The sequence below is a fragment of the Ostrea edulis genome, chromosome 5, assembly GCF_947568905.1.
Source record: "Ostrea edulis chromosome 5, xbOstEdul1.1, whole genome shotgun sequence".
NCBI lineage: Eukaryota > Metazoa > Mollusca > Bivalvia > Ostreida > Ostreidae > Ostrea > Ostrea edulis.
In genome coordinates, this window is record NC_079168.1 from 30,913,146 (window position 1) to 30,929,699 (window position 16,554).

The 16,554-nt window shown below is 34.7% G+C and overlaps 1 protein-coding gene across 3 annotated transcripts in view; it reads right to left on the bottom strand.

Annotated features, from left to right (window-relative positions):
• Window positions 1–722: 722 nt before the first annotated feature.
• The window catches only part of LOC125649904 (bromo adjacent homology domain-containing 1 protein-like), a 32,422-nt gene continuing 16,590 nt past the window's right edge, over window positions 723–16,554 (bottom strand). For 2 of the 3 annotated variants that reach the window (XM_048877757.2, XM_048877758.2), the window contains 5 exons: window positions 12,846–14,247; window positions 10,648–11,153; window positions 10,172–10,334; window positions 7,302–7,470; window positions 723–4,094 (listed from right to left, as the gene is read on the bottom strand). In XM_048877757.2, the coding sequence (XP_048733714.1) occupies window positions 3,914–4,094; window positions 7,302–7,470; window positions 10,172–10,334; window positions 10,648–11,153; window positions 12,846–14,247 (2,421 nt within the window). In that variant the 3' untranslated portion in view covers window positions 723–3,913. Of the gene's footprint in view, window positions 4,095–7,301; window positions 7,471–10,171; window positions 10,335–10,647; window positions 11,154–12,845; window positions 14,248–15,934; window positions 16,179–16,554 lie in introns of those variants that run through there. The other variant, XM_048877759.2, reaches the window with a different exon arrangement.

A 16,554-nucleotide genomic window follows, 5' to 3' on the forward strand; every position in this document is an offset into this window, starting at 1 on the left:
CTACAACTCCTTTAAAAAACGTTAAGACAACATTCCCTTTGCAATATGCATAGCTCCACATTGTGATCTTTCTTTGTACCAAGTTTCATAAAAATGCAAGGGTTTAGGAGTTACGAAGACAAAGTTAAAGGGACAGACGGACGAAAGCGGTATAGTATAATACGCCCGCATTTTTAGGAGGGTGTATAAAAACTGGGCAAATCTAGATTTACTCATTACCTTATTAAATGGTTTAAGGAAAATCTAAGACAGTGTTTCCCAATGCATCGATGCAAAAATAACGTTGCAATATGAGTGAAAAATTCTCCACAGGACATAAAAACAACCAATCAGTCAATCAATCATAACTCCTATAAAGAATTAGCTGCAGAACTGTAGCTCTCCGAGAAAATATTGTGACAGATCAGACTGACCCATCCCAATACTTTTTCAGAGAGCTAGTTTAAGTACATGACTGTAATACAAAATAGAGAGTTGGGCAAACACGGACCCCTGGATATACCAGAGGTGGGATCAGGTGCCCAGTTATTGGTTTATGGTTAAGAATTTATGTTTTCTTGGTCCAAGTTGAAGCGGTGATTTAATTTGTTAAATGGCATTAGTGACACCCGTACCAGTGAGATGCTGAAATTGTCCTGCATGATTACATCAACCAATGTCCCTTTTCTGTTGGACTAAATTTCTTTTGACCATTAACCAGTCAAAGAAGAAGCACTACAAGATTCTGGTTTTTGAATATTTATTATAAAAGAATTTTCCCCAACAAGGACATGATTTCTACCCCAGCTTTAGATTGACACTTGATCACAATTATAAGCTGACATTGGTACACAGAAGTCATCACTAAGGTGAGTACAAGTACACTGAGAAAGAAGATCATTCTCTTAATAGATGAAAAATACTGAGCAAGATTTGCTGATGAATAAAACAAGTACGTTTTAACAAAACAACAGACTCCATAACACATACATATCACCACAGCCATGTATAACAAATGTAATTCTGTGATTATTTAGAATTAATTTGCAAATCCTCCGATTCCAATACACAGGTACTTGTTTTAAAAATAAATCTACACTGTGATGCACAATGTATTTCAGTTTTACACGATCACCTCTCAAACAATCACCTGTATGAACTTCTTCAAATAATTCAACTGCTTGTAAAGTAAAAAAAGGGCACCGCTAAACCAGTACATGATACGCCCGCATACATTATTGACCCAGGAATTGAACAAGTAAGAAAGGATTATCCACAAAAGGATTTCGTCAGATTTGCAATAACAATGTATTTTGCATTAAACAAATCTAAGTCCAAGGGCTGTAACTCCTTCAAAAATAGTGGGACAGCATTCCCCTTGTAATATGCACATCTACACATTGTGATCTTTCTTTGTACCAAATTCATTAAAATTCCCCAAGGGTTTAGGAGTTGCGAAGACAAAGTACTTGCATAAAATAAATCTAAGTCCAAGGGCCCTAACTCCTTCAAAAATAGTGGTGCAGCATTCCCCTTGTAATATCCAGATCTCCACATTGTGATCTTTCTTTGTACCAAGTTTCATTAAAATCCCCCAAAGGGTTTAGGAGGAATTGCGAAGACAAAGTTAAAGGGACAGACGGACGACAGCGGTATAGCATAATACGCCTGCATTTTTATGTGGGCGTATAAAAAAAATTGTGGTAAAAAGATCAGCAAATACATGCTCACTTCATTTACGAATGTATTTCTACATGAAATAAACAACACTCCGATTCAATCTTCGTAAACAGGTAAATTCACAGAAGTGTCAACATGTACTTTTAAATTAGATATTGCACCTGAAATATTCAAAATCTGATGTACGCATATCTTATAGGATATTACAATACTTGACTGTATTCTAATACTGTAAACCAACTTTTATTCACATGTTAGAAAATTTCACGAGATTTGCGAGAACCTCATCGTCGTGGATATTTCTTCTCATCGTGAACCAATCCTTCAGTGTCTGTCATAGGCTAAAAAAAAAGCTTGATCACGAAAAATTACCTGCCGTGAACCAGTTTACCACAGGTGAATAGCAAAATAAAGTTGCCGCAAATAAAAGCTGGTTTACAGTAAGCACATGAAATAATTCATTACATATAATTGGACAATGACACGTCTTTATACACATAATATACATCTAGTAAAGTCCTTCAACAGAATCAACAGTGCAGGAAGTAGCCATTTTGTTGTTTCTCATACAAGACACACCCATTTTAGTACCGCATCATCACACTGTTTTGAAAGACAGACAACTATATAGTAGAACAAATAACAATATATATTCTCATACAACATAACATCAGCCTCTCGTGGGATACTTCAATCACATAAGCTCATCGTAACAAGAAACCTGACAGGGAATAGCGTAAGATTTCACACTGCATACATTCACAGATTAACACAGGACACAGACTAGAAGGAATGCCAGTAAAAATTAAAATTCATCTCAATCTCTCCTATTAAGGCACACCACAGACATATAACATATCCATGCATGTCATTTAAAAAGGAAAACAAATTAAAATGACACGATTATACTATGTATCAATAAAATTTTCATTCTTATTTCATTAGCTTTAATCAAACAAATATATATATATTATATTCAAGTATTATTCACCTACAGACATGATATAAAAAAACCTAAAAATATCTGTACATAACTATAATTTATGTTCTTAAAAATGGAATCCAAAACATAAGATCTAAAACAAAAGAAGACCACCATGCTCCCAGAGCATAACTAAATACAATAGTTTATCAGTTACAAAAATCATTCGACGAATACGAAGTCCTCTTCTCGAATAATTCAAAAGTTACAGACAAGGTTAATACTAAGGACAGATAAAAAGAAAAACATAACATATATTAGACCTCAGAAACAAAACGGTTCATATTTGTCAAAATAAATGTAAAAACATTCTCCAATAAAATTTATTTCTACCTTCTTCTTGATTTGTTCCACATGATTAATAAACACCTGAATTTTCAGCCCACAGTGTATAATTCCGATATTCACTGCAAACCTTACACGGTTAGTTTGTACACATATATTTGTCTTTTTATTAAATATAAATTATAGGATCTGCACCTCACAGTATTAAACCGTTTCTTTCTCCTGCTGCATTCTAACTAAATCACAGATATACAAGATAACAAAAAAAAAAAACTCAATTCAGTTATAGAGCCACACCTCTCATTCTGAGTTAGAATCAGCATTACATATTAATAATCCAACCATTATTGATTAATAAACAATGAGTTTGAACCACATGTATATGTTAACATGGACTAGATCATTTACACTGAGTAATGTTTGTATCAATATAAGCAAGTATAAACATATAACGAATTCACAGTTATTGCAAGGGGACATTTATTCCCCTGTGAGAGGAAAGTAATGACAATTTTACTGGATATAACGAAGTTTGGATATAATGAACTGTTTTTTGCTAGTCCTGGAGGTTCATTATAACCGTGTTTTACTGTCCTACAATTTCCTTAAAATTCAAAAATTTCTGATACTTTATCATATTCCTGCACCCTCATCAGTCAGTTTGAATTCTTAAAAAATTCTAACAATTAAATCTATTTAATATAACCTTACAATTTCTATTTGTAGTGAGGTTAAACACCTATCATTTTGTATACAGTGAATTTTCATGTCATTTTCATCTCGACACATTAAAAGACAATTTCTTGTCATTTTACATTCTGAATGAAGGTTAAAATAATACAGGAACAAAAACTGTCCTGTAGAAAATTTAGATATGTATGATATGAATTTCACTACATAACCAATTAACAATGTAAATGCTGTTTAAGTAATTAAAAACTGAATTCAACCAGACAAAACCAAAACAGTCCCTGCTGTGGCAATGTGCTAGGATGGATTTTTCAAAATACGTTTCAATTTGAAGTCGTAAACCTGACGACAGATAAACACTGTACTGATGTCCACGTCGTCCGGAGGAAGTCGACTAGAGCGGGGGTAATCTGAGGGGGGCACCACTTTAGACCGAGGCAGCTGATGTGTTTCTTTGCGTAGACGTTCCGCGTGAAACCTACAATGACATTTTGATAAATCCATTACACCACACACATAGCATTGTATACACTGACATTCAAATGTCAACAAAACAGAATTAATGAAGGCATCCTGGTAAACAACTGAATCGAAGATGTAAACAACTTTGTTTTTCTGGGCAGCAAAATTCAATAGAGATTCCAGCAGAAACGTTGAAAAACAGAATAATAACAAAAGCCTTCGCACCTGCCCAGGTAAAAATTAACAGCAGACATCCAAATGTCAAAGAGTCCATACTTTGTTTCCCAAATATCTCCAAAATGCTATATAATGTTAAGAAAATCAATGTCTTGCATTGGTTTTTGTTCAGTACTGAAAGATTTACAACATCTACATTCCCGGTTTAATACAAGCAGTTAGCTATAGATCTGTACAACATCTAATCTACAACAAGGCCTCCGTATTTTAGCCAAGCAAGTCTATCATGATATATGCACCAATAAAGTGCACCGCCACGGCACATGATACGCCCGTCACATATTGTTAACATGAACATATCACCATGAAGAGATAGGTATGCATGGAGTCAAATGTCAACCTTCCTTTAAGAATCTTACCCACTTTATGGCCTCATGTGACATTGATTATTCTAGGCCTCATAGTATCTAAGTTATGAGCCGGACACGAAAAAGCTAACAGACGGACGGACAGACGGACGGACATGAAGGCCACAGTGACCCTAAAGTAGGGTGTGACACACCTTCTACCTAAGATGCATTATTTGACCAAGTTTGGTGATTCTAGGTTTCATAGTTTTCAAGTTATGAGTCGGACAGGGTTTTGCCATATTTGGTCATATCTTCTTAATTAAAAGTCACAGCGACCTGGTTTTAATGTGCGACACACCTTCTACCCAAGATGCATCATCTGACAAAGTTTGATTATTCTAGGCCTCATAGTATTTAAGTTATGAGCCGGACACGAAAAAGCTAACAGACGGACGGACAGACGGACGGACATGAAGGCCATAACATAATACGTCCCGTCCTAAGACGGGCGTATAAAAAGTAGTAGTACCGGTACATGTAGTATTATCAAACATTTACATGAAGATATTTCCGTGAACCAGCATTCTTTCTTCAATAATAATAAGCCCACGAAGTCTGCTTTATAAATAACGTAGTACTAACTGATCGTGTCACTGTTAAAAGCAAGTTAGGGTATACACCAACTGCTTACAATGGTAGGAGAGAGAGCAGAAAAATGAACAGAAATAAAACTTAACAAAGAGACCTGATCAAGTCTACATGTAAAATAACAAGATTTACTCGACAGCTAAAAGATTTACTACTGAAATGTGATGGGAATACTTGAGACTGAAATTATTTCTCAAAGACAGGGGAAATTATATCTCTGGTGCATATCTGTGCTTTGAGTGGTCTGCCCTTGGGTACTACAAACAAGAGGCCCACAGGCCTTATCGGTCACCTGAGTACTAGTGAGAAAAATAGTACTCCCAAGGGCTATGAAATCTAGAAAAAAACTTCCTGTTCTGAATATCTAAGCTAAATTCCTATGTTCAGCAACAGTATAAAACAAGATGTGTTCTTAAAATTTTAATGTCCTCAAAAAGTCCATACACTGATAAAAGGCTTTAAATAATATCATAGGTGTATTAACATTGAAACATTAAAAGACATGACTAATTTGGACTCATCCTAGAGTTAAAACCCTTGGTTGTAAAATTCATTTTTGTACATCCTTTTCTGCTATTCCTAAGTATGCATTTAAATTTTATACAGTATCAGCAAACTTGTACACAAATACTGTAAACTAAGTTAGGCCTCACCCTGGGGTCAGAACCCCTAACCTGGGGATCATCAAATTTACAATTTTGGTAAAGGACTACCTGCTCCTTCTAAATATCCATTTAGTTTCAATTTAGTATCAATAACACTAAAGAAGATGTTATCTAAGTGTTTTATACATGTATAAACACTATATAGTACTTTTGGCCCTACCCTGGGTCAGAACCCCTACCCCAGGGATCATGAAATTTACAATTTTGGTAGAGGCTTTCCTGCTCAACATCACTATGCATTTTGTTTTTCTTAAACATGTGTGGTTGTAGAGTTTTTGAAAATTGGTCAATATTGGGCAGTTTTCGCCCCACCCCTGAGGCCCCAGGGGTGCAGGTATCCCGAAACATTTTATGTCTCCCTAGTTCCAAAGACACTTTATACCAAATTTGAAGAGAATTGGAATAATAGTTATCAAGAAGTTAAAAATTTCTATTGTTCACACATTTAATAATTGACCATTTTGGCCCCACCCTAATACCAAACCCCTACCCCTGGGATCACCAAATTCACAATTTTGGTAAAGGACTACCTGCTCCTTCTAAATATCCATTTAGTTTCAATTTAGTATCAATAGCACTAAAGAAGATGTTATCTAAGTGTTTTACACATAAACACTATATACTTAAGTTTTGACGACACACAACGACAACCAATACGCCGGTTTCGAGATACGTCCGAGTTATTTCCCTTTGGAGAACTCTCGTACATAGTAAGGCGCGAAAGAATTTGTTTACACGCGGGAGTGGGACAGATGTTCATCACAGCATAAGTGAATGTACTCAGTAAGTTTTTCATATGCTGTTTGATAACCCGAATTCGACTGATACACAAACTAAGTAAGTGATAAGTATTTAGGGAGTAATTAAATACATAGAATTCTTATTCTATCACGTTATTTCGTTGTTCATAAGTACCATATCCAAGATATTTCTTGCAAATATGACATTGTTTGTATGTTTCCACTTCAGTAAAACATTTCTTTCGACAGTATTTTGTATTTCCCACATTTACATATTTAAAGAGAAGCCGCTTTTAATACATTTCATCGTCTTCCTCGTTGGCTGTATATCCACTCTGTCCCACTTAGGCATTCAAAGTTCCACTAAATGCACCTCCTATACAGAAGAGTTCGTATCTCGAAACTGGCGTATTGCAATAGAATAAAAATTAATGACAACAATAAACAAACTTTAATCAGAAAAATTTATGGTCTATGACTCAGGTGAGCTAAAAAAAAACTTATTCTGTATTCCAGATGTCTAATCTAATAAGATTTGTTTTTATACGAAGCATGTACATATAATTTGACTGTCACTGTACTACTGCCTGCTGACAGATTTCAATATTGTATAATACGAGTGTCCTTTACTTCCTGCTCGTACCTGCAATACTCGTTGTATGTGAGAACGTAGCCCTTGTCATCTATACAAGCCACACAGTTCTCATCCCTATGTTTGGAGGCAAACAGCTCACACGAGGCATGCTGACTTTTCCTGCCCCCCTCAGTGTGTTCTGGGTGATAATACCACAGCAGGCTCATCATAACATCTCCTGTAAATAGTGAAGAATCACATACAGAAAAAAACACAGCAGATTCATCATCACATCTCCTGTAAATAGTGAAGAATCGCATACAGAAAAAAACACAGCAGACTCATCATAACATCTCCTGTAAATAGTGAAGAATCACATACAGAAAAAAAAACACCACTCCCCTAACAGTTATACAGAAGAAAAAAAATTCCCTCTTAAATTATACAACAAACTTTGGGGCTATCAAAATTACTTTGCAATAACTATGATACTATTTACTTTAAACAAAGTTTTGTAAGTGACTACGTGTACTTTCTTTTGTAAATAGTCAATGATGAAAAATATCCACAAGTAAGTGAACACTTTACATCTCGATTTTAATAAGAAGTGACTAGTTTAGGGCAACAAGTGTTGGGTGTCCTTTATACACAGAGTGACCACTTCCTGATGATAAAGTCTGCAAATCACAACTCGATTCACTGAGATCTTTTCTGATAACAGTATCAGCAAGACAATTTTAACAAACGTTCAAGATCATTACTACTATGTACATAATACCGACACATGTTTTCTGATTGGTAGAAATCTCCATGACGTCCATGATCTTGAAAAACATACACCTTTAATAGATCAAAGGACTTCAATTCAACCATAGATCCTTCCTTAAGAAGGGTTTGTACAAACAATAGTGTTAATTGAAAAAATGAATTATTAATATGTATCATTACATAATTACCTAATATGGGGATAGCCTTCTTGTTTTATGAATAGCCAGAAATTAAGTGGTTGTATTTAGAATTCACAAGAACTGTTGTTAATCAATGCGCTTAACCCAAATCAAAACAATTATTACACCCTGATCAAAACCCTTTATTCATGTCAAACTGTCATTAATTCATGAGGTGGGATAAACATGGTCTACAAACTGCTTTATTCATGTCAAACTGTCATTAATTCATGAGGTGGGATAAACATGGTCTACAAACTGCTTTATTCATGTCAAACTGTCATTAATTCATGAGGTGGGATACACATGGTCTACAAACTGCTTTATTCATGTCAAACTGTCATTAATTCATGAGGTGGGATACACATGGTCTACAAACTGCTTTATTCATGTCAAACTGTCATTAATTCATGAGGTGGGATACACATGGTCTACAAACTGCTTTATTCATGTCAAACTGTCATTAATTCATGAGGTGGGATACACATGGTCTACAAACTGCTTTATTCATGTCAAACTGTCATTAATTCATGAGGTGGGATACACATGGTCTACAAACTGCTTTATTCATGTCAAACTGTCATTAATTCATGAGGTGGGATACACATGGTCTACAAACTGCTTTATTCATGTCAAACTGTCATTAATTCATGAGGTGGGATACACATGGTCTACAAACTGCTTTATTCATGTCAAACTGTCATTAATTCATGAGGTGGGATACACATGGTCTACAAACTGCTTTATTCATGTCAAACTGTCATTAATTCATGAGGTGGGATACACATGGTCTACAAACTGCTTTATTCATGTCAAACTGTCATTAATTCATGAGGTGGGATACACATGGTCTACAAACTGCTTTATTCATGTCAAACTGTCATTAATTCATGAGGTGGGATACACATGGTCTACAAACTGCTTTGAGCATGTTAGGACTAATCACTTTGATCTAGTTAATTTAATGCACAAAAGCACACTTAATGGCCTAAAAGTAAAAAAAAAAAATGTTTCAAATATTTTTGAAGTGATAATTAGAGTTAAAAATTCAAAGCTATTATGCAAGTTTAAAATTGTCTATGACAATTCATGTCAACTGATGACAATCAGCTGATAAGTAATTTGTTGCAGTACTGCTAGACAGAGATACAGTGTAGACACGCGTATACTGAAACGAAAATAACAGGCATACTGCAAGTATTGCATAACATGTTCCCTACCCGCCCCAAGTCAAGTCATCTGCGTAATAATCTGCGTGAATAATCATACGTTAACAGTTTATGCACAAGTATAGCCAGGTCCCATAAAGTAAAAGTCATATATGACAGGTTCAAATTCCATATTAATTTTCTATGTCCAAGGGTCATAACTCAGCAAAAAATCAATGGACCGGGACAAAATTCGAACTTGCAACATGGCATGGTAAATGTCCTGAATATCAAATGAATATCTCCAAGCATGATGAAAAAAAGTGTGGAAAAACTTGATATTTGCATAAATTTTTCTCTACAACTAAGTCCTCTTCGTCTTCACTAGTAGAAGATTAATAATTTTGAGTACACACAATGCCACAAATCATGACCTGAAGACTAAATCAAAAACTTAAATATGCAAAATTATGACCCCATTTAAATATGTCAACTGTCTTATTTACCCATAACAATTACCATGTAAATCTGCGCTATTAAAAATAAACATTTGATGAACAAACGATTTACAGTGTTAAAGAGAACTGAGTACTTGTGAATCTCAGAGATGTTTCTGGCACACAAAAAAAAGTTGGCTCATGGTATTGCAAAATAATTTTAATGGCCTCTAGTAGGTGGCTACAATCTGAATAAGGACACAAGGTTATTTTCTTACATCCATAGATTTGCATTCCTACATGTAAAACAGGATGCAAATGCCAGAGTCTGTCAATCTATATCAATTCTCATTTTCCATAATTTAATTTTGGCACACAATAATGACATAACAGGTCCACTGACATACCATCTTGTGGGTGCTTCCAGAATTGAGTGACTTTGGCAACAAAAGGAATATCTGTGGTCTTTGGACCTGACCTCAGCATCACACAGTCCCTAACCTGAATGATATCGCCGTCCGAGTGCTGTATCGCTTGGTAACACTGAGCTTCAAACGAGATACCGATGGACTGCCAAAAGAAGTTACCATTTTCATAATGGAGAAGATATCAATTGTCAGTTTTTCAAATAAATGTTGATTTGAAAAATGCTTGACAAGTCAATTGAATATTGCAAGTCCAATACGTGGCTGCCCTTTAATAGATGATCATTGCTTCTACTAATTAACTCAATGTTAATTTTGTAAATAAATCAAATGTAAATATACTTCACTGATTTTAAATCTATTACCTTGTAATATTCTTGTGTAAAAACACACGGTTGATTGAAAGCACTCCCAGTGATATGTATTATGTGTACTTTCAATACCTTTTTTTGACTTACATAACTGTATACTTTTTTGTTCTCCATTGGCCCATGCAGTCTCCAGCCATGAAGACATATTGTCCTTTGTAATTTTGCTTCCTTTTTTGATGAGGTGCTCTTCTTTCTCTCCTTTGGGACTTTAATGGGAGACATCTTGGCTTTTGGTTCCGTCACAGATTTTTTCTGCACTTCCCCTTTCTCTTTTCGTGGAGGTTTAACTGTACTTTTTTCACTTGAAGATGACTTTGATTTAATTTTGATGACTTTCGAATCTGAATTCTTTTTTCTGACCTTTTCTGCACTGTTTGATTTTGTGAAAGCATTCTGCTGCACCACAGGAAATTCCTCAATTCCCACATCAATAATCTCCTCAGCAACCTTGGTGTCTGAGTCCTCGATATGTTTGTCTTCAATATGTTGAACACTTATTGGCGGATGTGATAAGATGCAATGATCCCTTGAAGGCAGTGGCTGATGGGAAATGTTTGTACCAGACTGGGAATAATACAAACACTGTGGACAAGCTGAAAACCACAGATAATGCCAATGAGACAAATATTAAATAGCATAAATAAAAGCAAACCACCATTCAGAAGTAAATTACAATTTCTCTCTAACAACAATCTCAGTAGAATCATTTGATCATCAAAACTTTTCAGTGCTTTTTTTTATCCTACAAGATAAGGATCAGCGGAAACATACATACATATGAATATATGAATTTGCATATAAACAGTTGATTCAATCTAACAAGCAAACAGATGAATATAAAATCAATACACCTACTGATGAAGAGCATGTCACAGTTGTTTATCTAAGCTGCTATCTGATTTTGTTTTTTCGAGTCATTTGTCAAATAAATGCTAACATATCACTCTCATTTAAGGCACTCCCAGAAAAAAACACCAATAATCATTGTATTGAGCACTGCACCCACACTAATTCCAACTCAAACACAGGATCACGAGACCAAATGTATTGTTCCAAATTTAGTAAAAGAAAATTATTATGTAATACTTTTTCTTTATGTATTTTGCGCTTCTTGTCTGTGCCTCTGTTGTGCTTAATTTTGGTGTATGGGTTAATATCAATGTATCATACAGTAAAACATGATTATAACGAATACACTCATCGCGATTTCATGTGTATTGCGGTATCATATCTATTTCCCTAATAAAGAAAAATAATGTATATCATATTAAGGTAGCTCACTACAGTCAAGCTTATACTCTTTATGACACTACGCCACAAGATGGCGATTTAAATGTTTTGTGAAAGTATTTGTATCGATCGATTTGTTTGTATAACATCGTAGCTCAGTGGTTAAAGCATTGGGCTGGTGAACGGCAGATCTCAAGTTCAAATCCACCAGTCTTTTGTTCACATGTGTTTAAATAATTTTTTTGAAAATCATGTTTTTATCAAAATTTACATATTTTCTGCCTTTTTGGCATATATATACTTATTACATATCATCATATTTTTTATGATTAAGTCAATTCGTACTGATTTGAGAAACTATTTCTGGGTGTAGTGAGCCACCTTAAATATAATAAAGTTTGGTTATAATGAACTGTTTTCCACTGACATTCGCTATAACTATGTTTTACTGTATAATGAAGTTTGGTTATAATGAACTTTTACTGTATAATGAAGTTTGGTTATAATGAACTTTTACCGTATAATGAATTTTGGTTATAATGAACTTTTACTGTACAATGAAGTTTGTTTCTAATGAACTATTTTTCACAGAGGTTTGCTAAAACTGTGTTTTACTGTATAATGAAGTTTGGTTCTAATGAACTATTTTTCAGAGGTTTGCTTTAACTGTGTTTTACTGTATAATGAAGTTTGGTTCTAATGAACTATTTTTCACAGAAGTTCACTAAAACTGTGTTTTACTGTATAATGAAGTTTGGTTATAATGACTGTTTTTCACAGAGGTTTGCTAAAACTGTGTTTTACTGTATAATGAAGTTTGGTTATAATGAACTATTTTTCAGAGGTTTGCTTTAACAGTGTTTTACTGTATAATGAAGTTTGGTTATAATGAACTTTTACTGTATAATGAAGTTTGGTTATAATGAACTGTTTTTCACTGAGGTTTGCTTTCACTGTGTTTTACTGTATAATGAAGTTTGGCTATAATGAACTATTTTTCACTGAGGTTTGCTATAACTGGTTTACTGTACCTCTACAACTATTTTATAACTTACTGCAGTGTGGTAGTGTTGACGTCCCGGGGTAGGGCAGTGTGTAGGATCCTCCATAAGCTGGTGGGTAAGGCATCACAGCGGATAAGTTCACAGAACTCAAACTACCCACCCCGCCAAGGGCATATGTCTGACAACCCGACAACAACCCCGCAGCCTGGGCACACTGGGGACATCGATGTGAGGACATGGCGGGGTGCTGCACCATAGTATTCACGTAAGAAGCATTATCTATATGCTGCAATCGAGACAATGAATAACCAGAAGTTGTCATGTCCATGTTCATGCAGGGTTTGATGTCGTCCGGGTCCGAGCTGCTATTTGTCCGGGGTATATTCTCACTGTGGGGTAGTTCTTGGTTGTTCCAGTAGATGGCACTTTGGTGCTGGCATGACAATGGCTGAAAACATGTGGCACACATAGATCCTGAGCAACAACGTTTTCGTTTGGGGATCACAATCTCGTGCGTTCTTGCTGCTTTTCTTGTATCTTTTCTCTTCTTTTTTGGCTTACTAGGATCAGGAGAATTATCTTCAGTATCACATTTAGATTCTGTAACTTTCTTAACCTTCTCAAGTTTTTTATTTGAATTAAATTTGAGCATTTTTTTCTTCGAAATTGAAGAATTTGCCTTCAGAATCATTTTACTGTCCCTTTCTTTCTTATCCTTGGGCGATTTTATAACTGACACCTTTTTTGTTTGGGTTTTTGCTTCGGATTTCTTTTCCACGCTTTTCGTCTTTTTCGTGGGTGATTTTGGGGCATCTTTTTCTTCAGTGGGCAGATCCGCTTGAGAGGAGGACCTGCGTTTTTTCGGAGACTTTGGTACTGGTGGTTCTTTTTCAAACAAAATGTTCACCATGGCCATGGCGTTTAGACTGGCCTCGCGTCGCACTCTTCGTCCAGGCATTGGTACCGATTCAGATTTCTTGGATTTTTGTTGTTTTTTAACTTCAGAACTTGAAGACCTATTACTTGTTTTGCTTGAACTTTTCTTCTTATTTGTAGACTTCCCTTCACCATTTTCATCTCCACTATTTTTCCAGTTTAGTTTCTGTCTATTAATTTCTTTACTTGGAGATGTTGTATCATTTTCGTATTTTACATTAATGTTTTCGGTTATTTTGTGTGATTTAGACTCTCTGTGCTTATCTGGTGAGCTGCCCGACTTAATACAATCCGATGGCCAATCATCTGTATTCAGGGCAAAAGCCAAGTCATTGATCTTGTCTGGAGATCTGCTGGAAGTCACACTGTGAAGCAGAGAGTCCGAATGTGATGACTGAAGGAATGACGATTCCTTATAAGTGATTATGCTCTCCGTTGACAGCCGGGAACCAATGTTATGTAGTCTTTTATATTCCTCCACTGAAAGAACAGCTGCTTTTTCTTTTTCCTTTTTCTCCTGTAAAAAAAAAAACCCACATATTTTTAATGTCCTATAAAAGTCAAAGTAAATCAATCTTTTGAATACCAATACACATTTCTCACATCATTGTTAATCAAATACCTTTACACCAGGTTTAAAGTTTATGTACTTGAGAAATAATAAAGACATTCTCATACTTTATTGTTGAAATTAACTGGAGTGTAATTGAATAGGTATCCATGATTAGTCAAATTACAACATTAAAACACTAAAAATGAATAATTATCATAGATCCAATGATGGCTTCATGATCTATATATACACAAAAAAATCATCCACTTCAAATGCGACTGATTTACAATTTTATAAACAGCTATGTAACAAGACAATAAAATCAATAGTGAAATGTCACATCAGGGCGGAGCATGTGTACTTTCCCATGTCATTTTTGCACTTCTCCTCGCTGTGTGGACATTAGAGTTTAAAGTAAATATGTCTATGATGCCGATCAAGGACAATTATACTGTGTTATACCAATGGGAATTACCCTGTTACACACATGATAATCTATCATGTTGATTATGTCATAAGAGGAAAAAAAAAAACCTCAGAGTTCTCTTATGAACAAATGATGTAATTCAAAGTTGGAAAGAATTTCCCTGAAACAGTTCTCTTATTACACAATGATACCATAATCAATTTATTTTAAAAACCCAAAACTTCATGATACATGATTTTAGATTACTGGATAACAAAACTGACCAATATATTCCAGTTCCCTGTTACTGTGAGTCATTCAGTCATTGTTACTTTTGACTTAGAGACCTCTAAATCTTTCTAGACGTTTGACCATCGTCCAGTTAGAAGTACCGAGTATATAGAATTATGTTAGTCTAACAGGTGTAAACAGGTACCGAGTTTTCACGTCAAATGACCCCAAAAGAAATTTAAGTCTAATTTGTTTGCAAACTCATTTAAAAGGCTGAAAAAACTGTTGACTTTTTCATGTGATTAAGGTTTTTGTGGCTGAGCTGAGTAAAATTCTATATATACGCGTTACGTAATTATGTAAAGTGTAAGGGCCCATAAAAGAGTCAACTGTTAAATTTTTCACTACCCAGGTATATACCTCATCCAAAAATCAAATGATCTAATATAAGTTGAAGTTTGAATTAATCTCTAACAATAATCATGATATCTAAAATTCATGATAAAAATCTATGCCTACATGCTTTTTTAAAAATATGTACTGGAAAATTCAGGACAATCTTTATTTTTTTTTTAAACAAAAGATGATTTTCAATGAAATAGACAAAGTAAAATATGAAATATATAATGTAAAATATGAAAGTTTACTTCATAATGGCACTAGATAATGTACAAGAAATTTCTACTTTCGAGACTATAGTTCTCAATTAGTCCTAATACAGATTAGTCACATTTAATTAATCATTCAATCTTAATCAACAAGAACCACCAGCCAAGGTAGAACCAGTAAATACAAACCTGATAATAAGGAGCATCAGAAAGCATAAAAATTTCCATTTTTAAAATCCATATTTCTAACTAATTTCAGAAATGTGTCAAGTGTATATAGATATATCATCTATGACATGACATTTCCTGAACATACAAGGTCAAATTCTGGATACATGTAACACAACTGCAACGACATTTTGAAATTCTCTATCAAGGCATGAGATTACAGTAGACCCTGTTATACCTGGTCGGGAAGCAATCCGGTTGAGAGATCAGACACCTGTTTTGCTGTGATAAACTTCCTCAAAAATTCACTTCTTTTCATCAAAATATAGCACTGATTAAACTGCTCCCCACCACTTAGGTCACTACTAGGAAAAGGAAGCTGGCGTACGAAGAAAAGTAGGAATCCGTGCAGTGATTGTGTACCTGCTGAGTACGGCAGTAAGTGATAACTGAGGCCCACAGCTCCGTTATAATACTGATTGCTAGACAATCTCTCATAGAAAAAAATCAATATTTGTCATCTGCAATAGTAGCAGTTTCATTGCAATGGCATAAAGCATCATCAGTCAATTTGTGCATAATTCATGAAAATAGAAATATACTTGTTCTCCAGATTTCTTGTTTTCAAATTTCACACTTTCTTTCAAGTCTGCTATGGTTTAGTACACTGGGGGAATTTAATACATTGTTTAAAGCAGTACTAAGCTGTCATTTAGGTGTTGAAAATTTTTGTTGTAAAATTGTGATTTACTATTTCTCTGACAGAAATAATTAAGGTTTATATAAACTTATTTAACATTTGCATTAGAAAACCTATTCAGAGGCTCAGAGAAGGAAAGAAGCAAACTTACATTATGG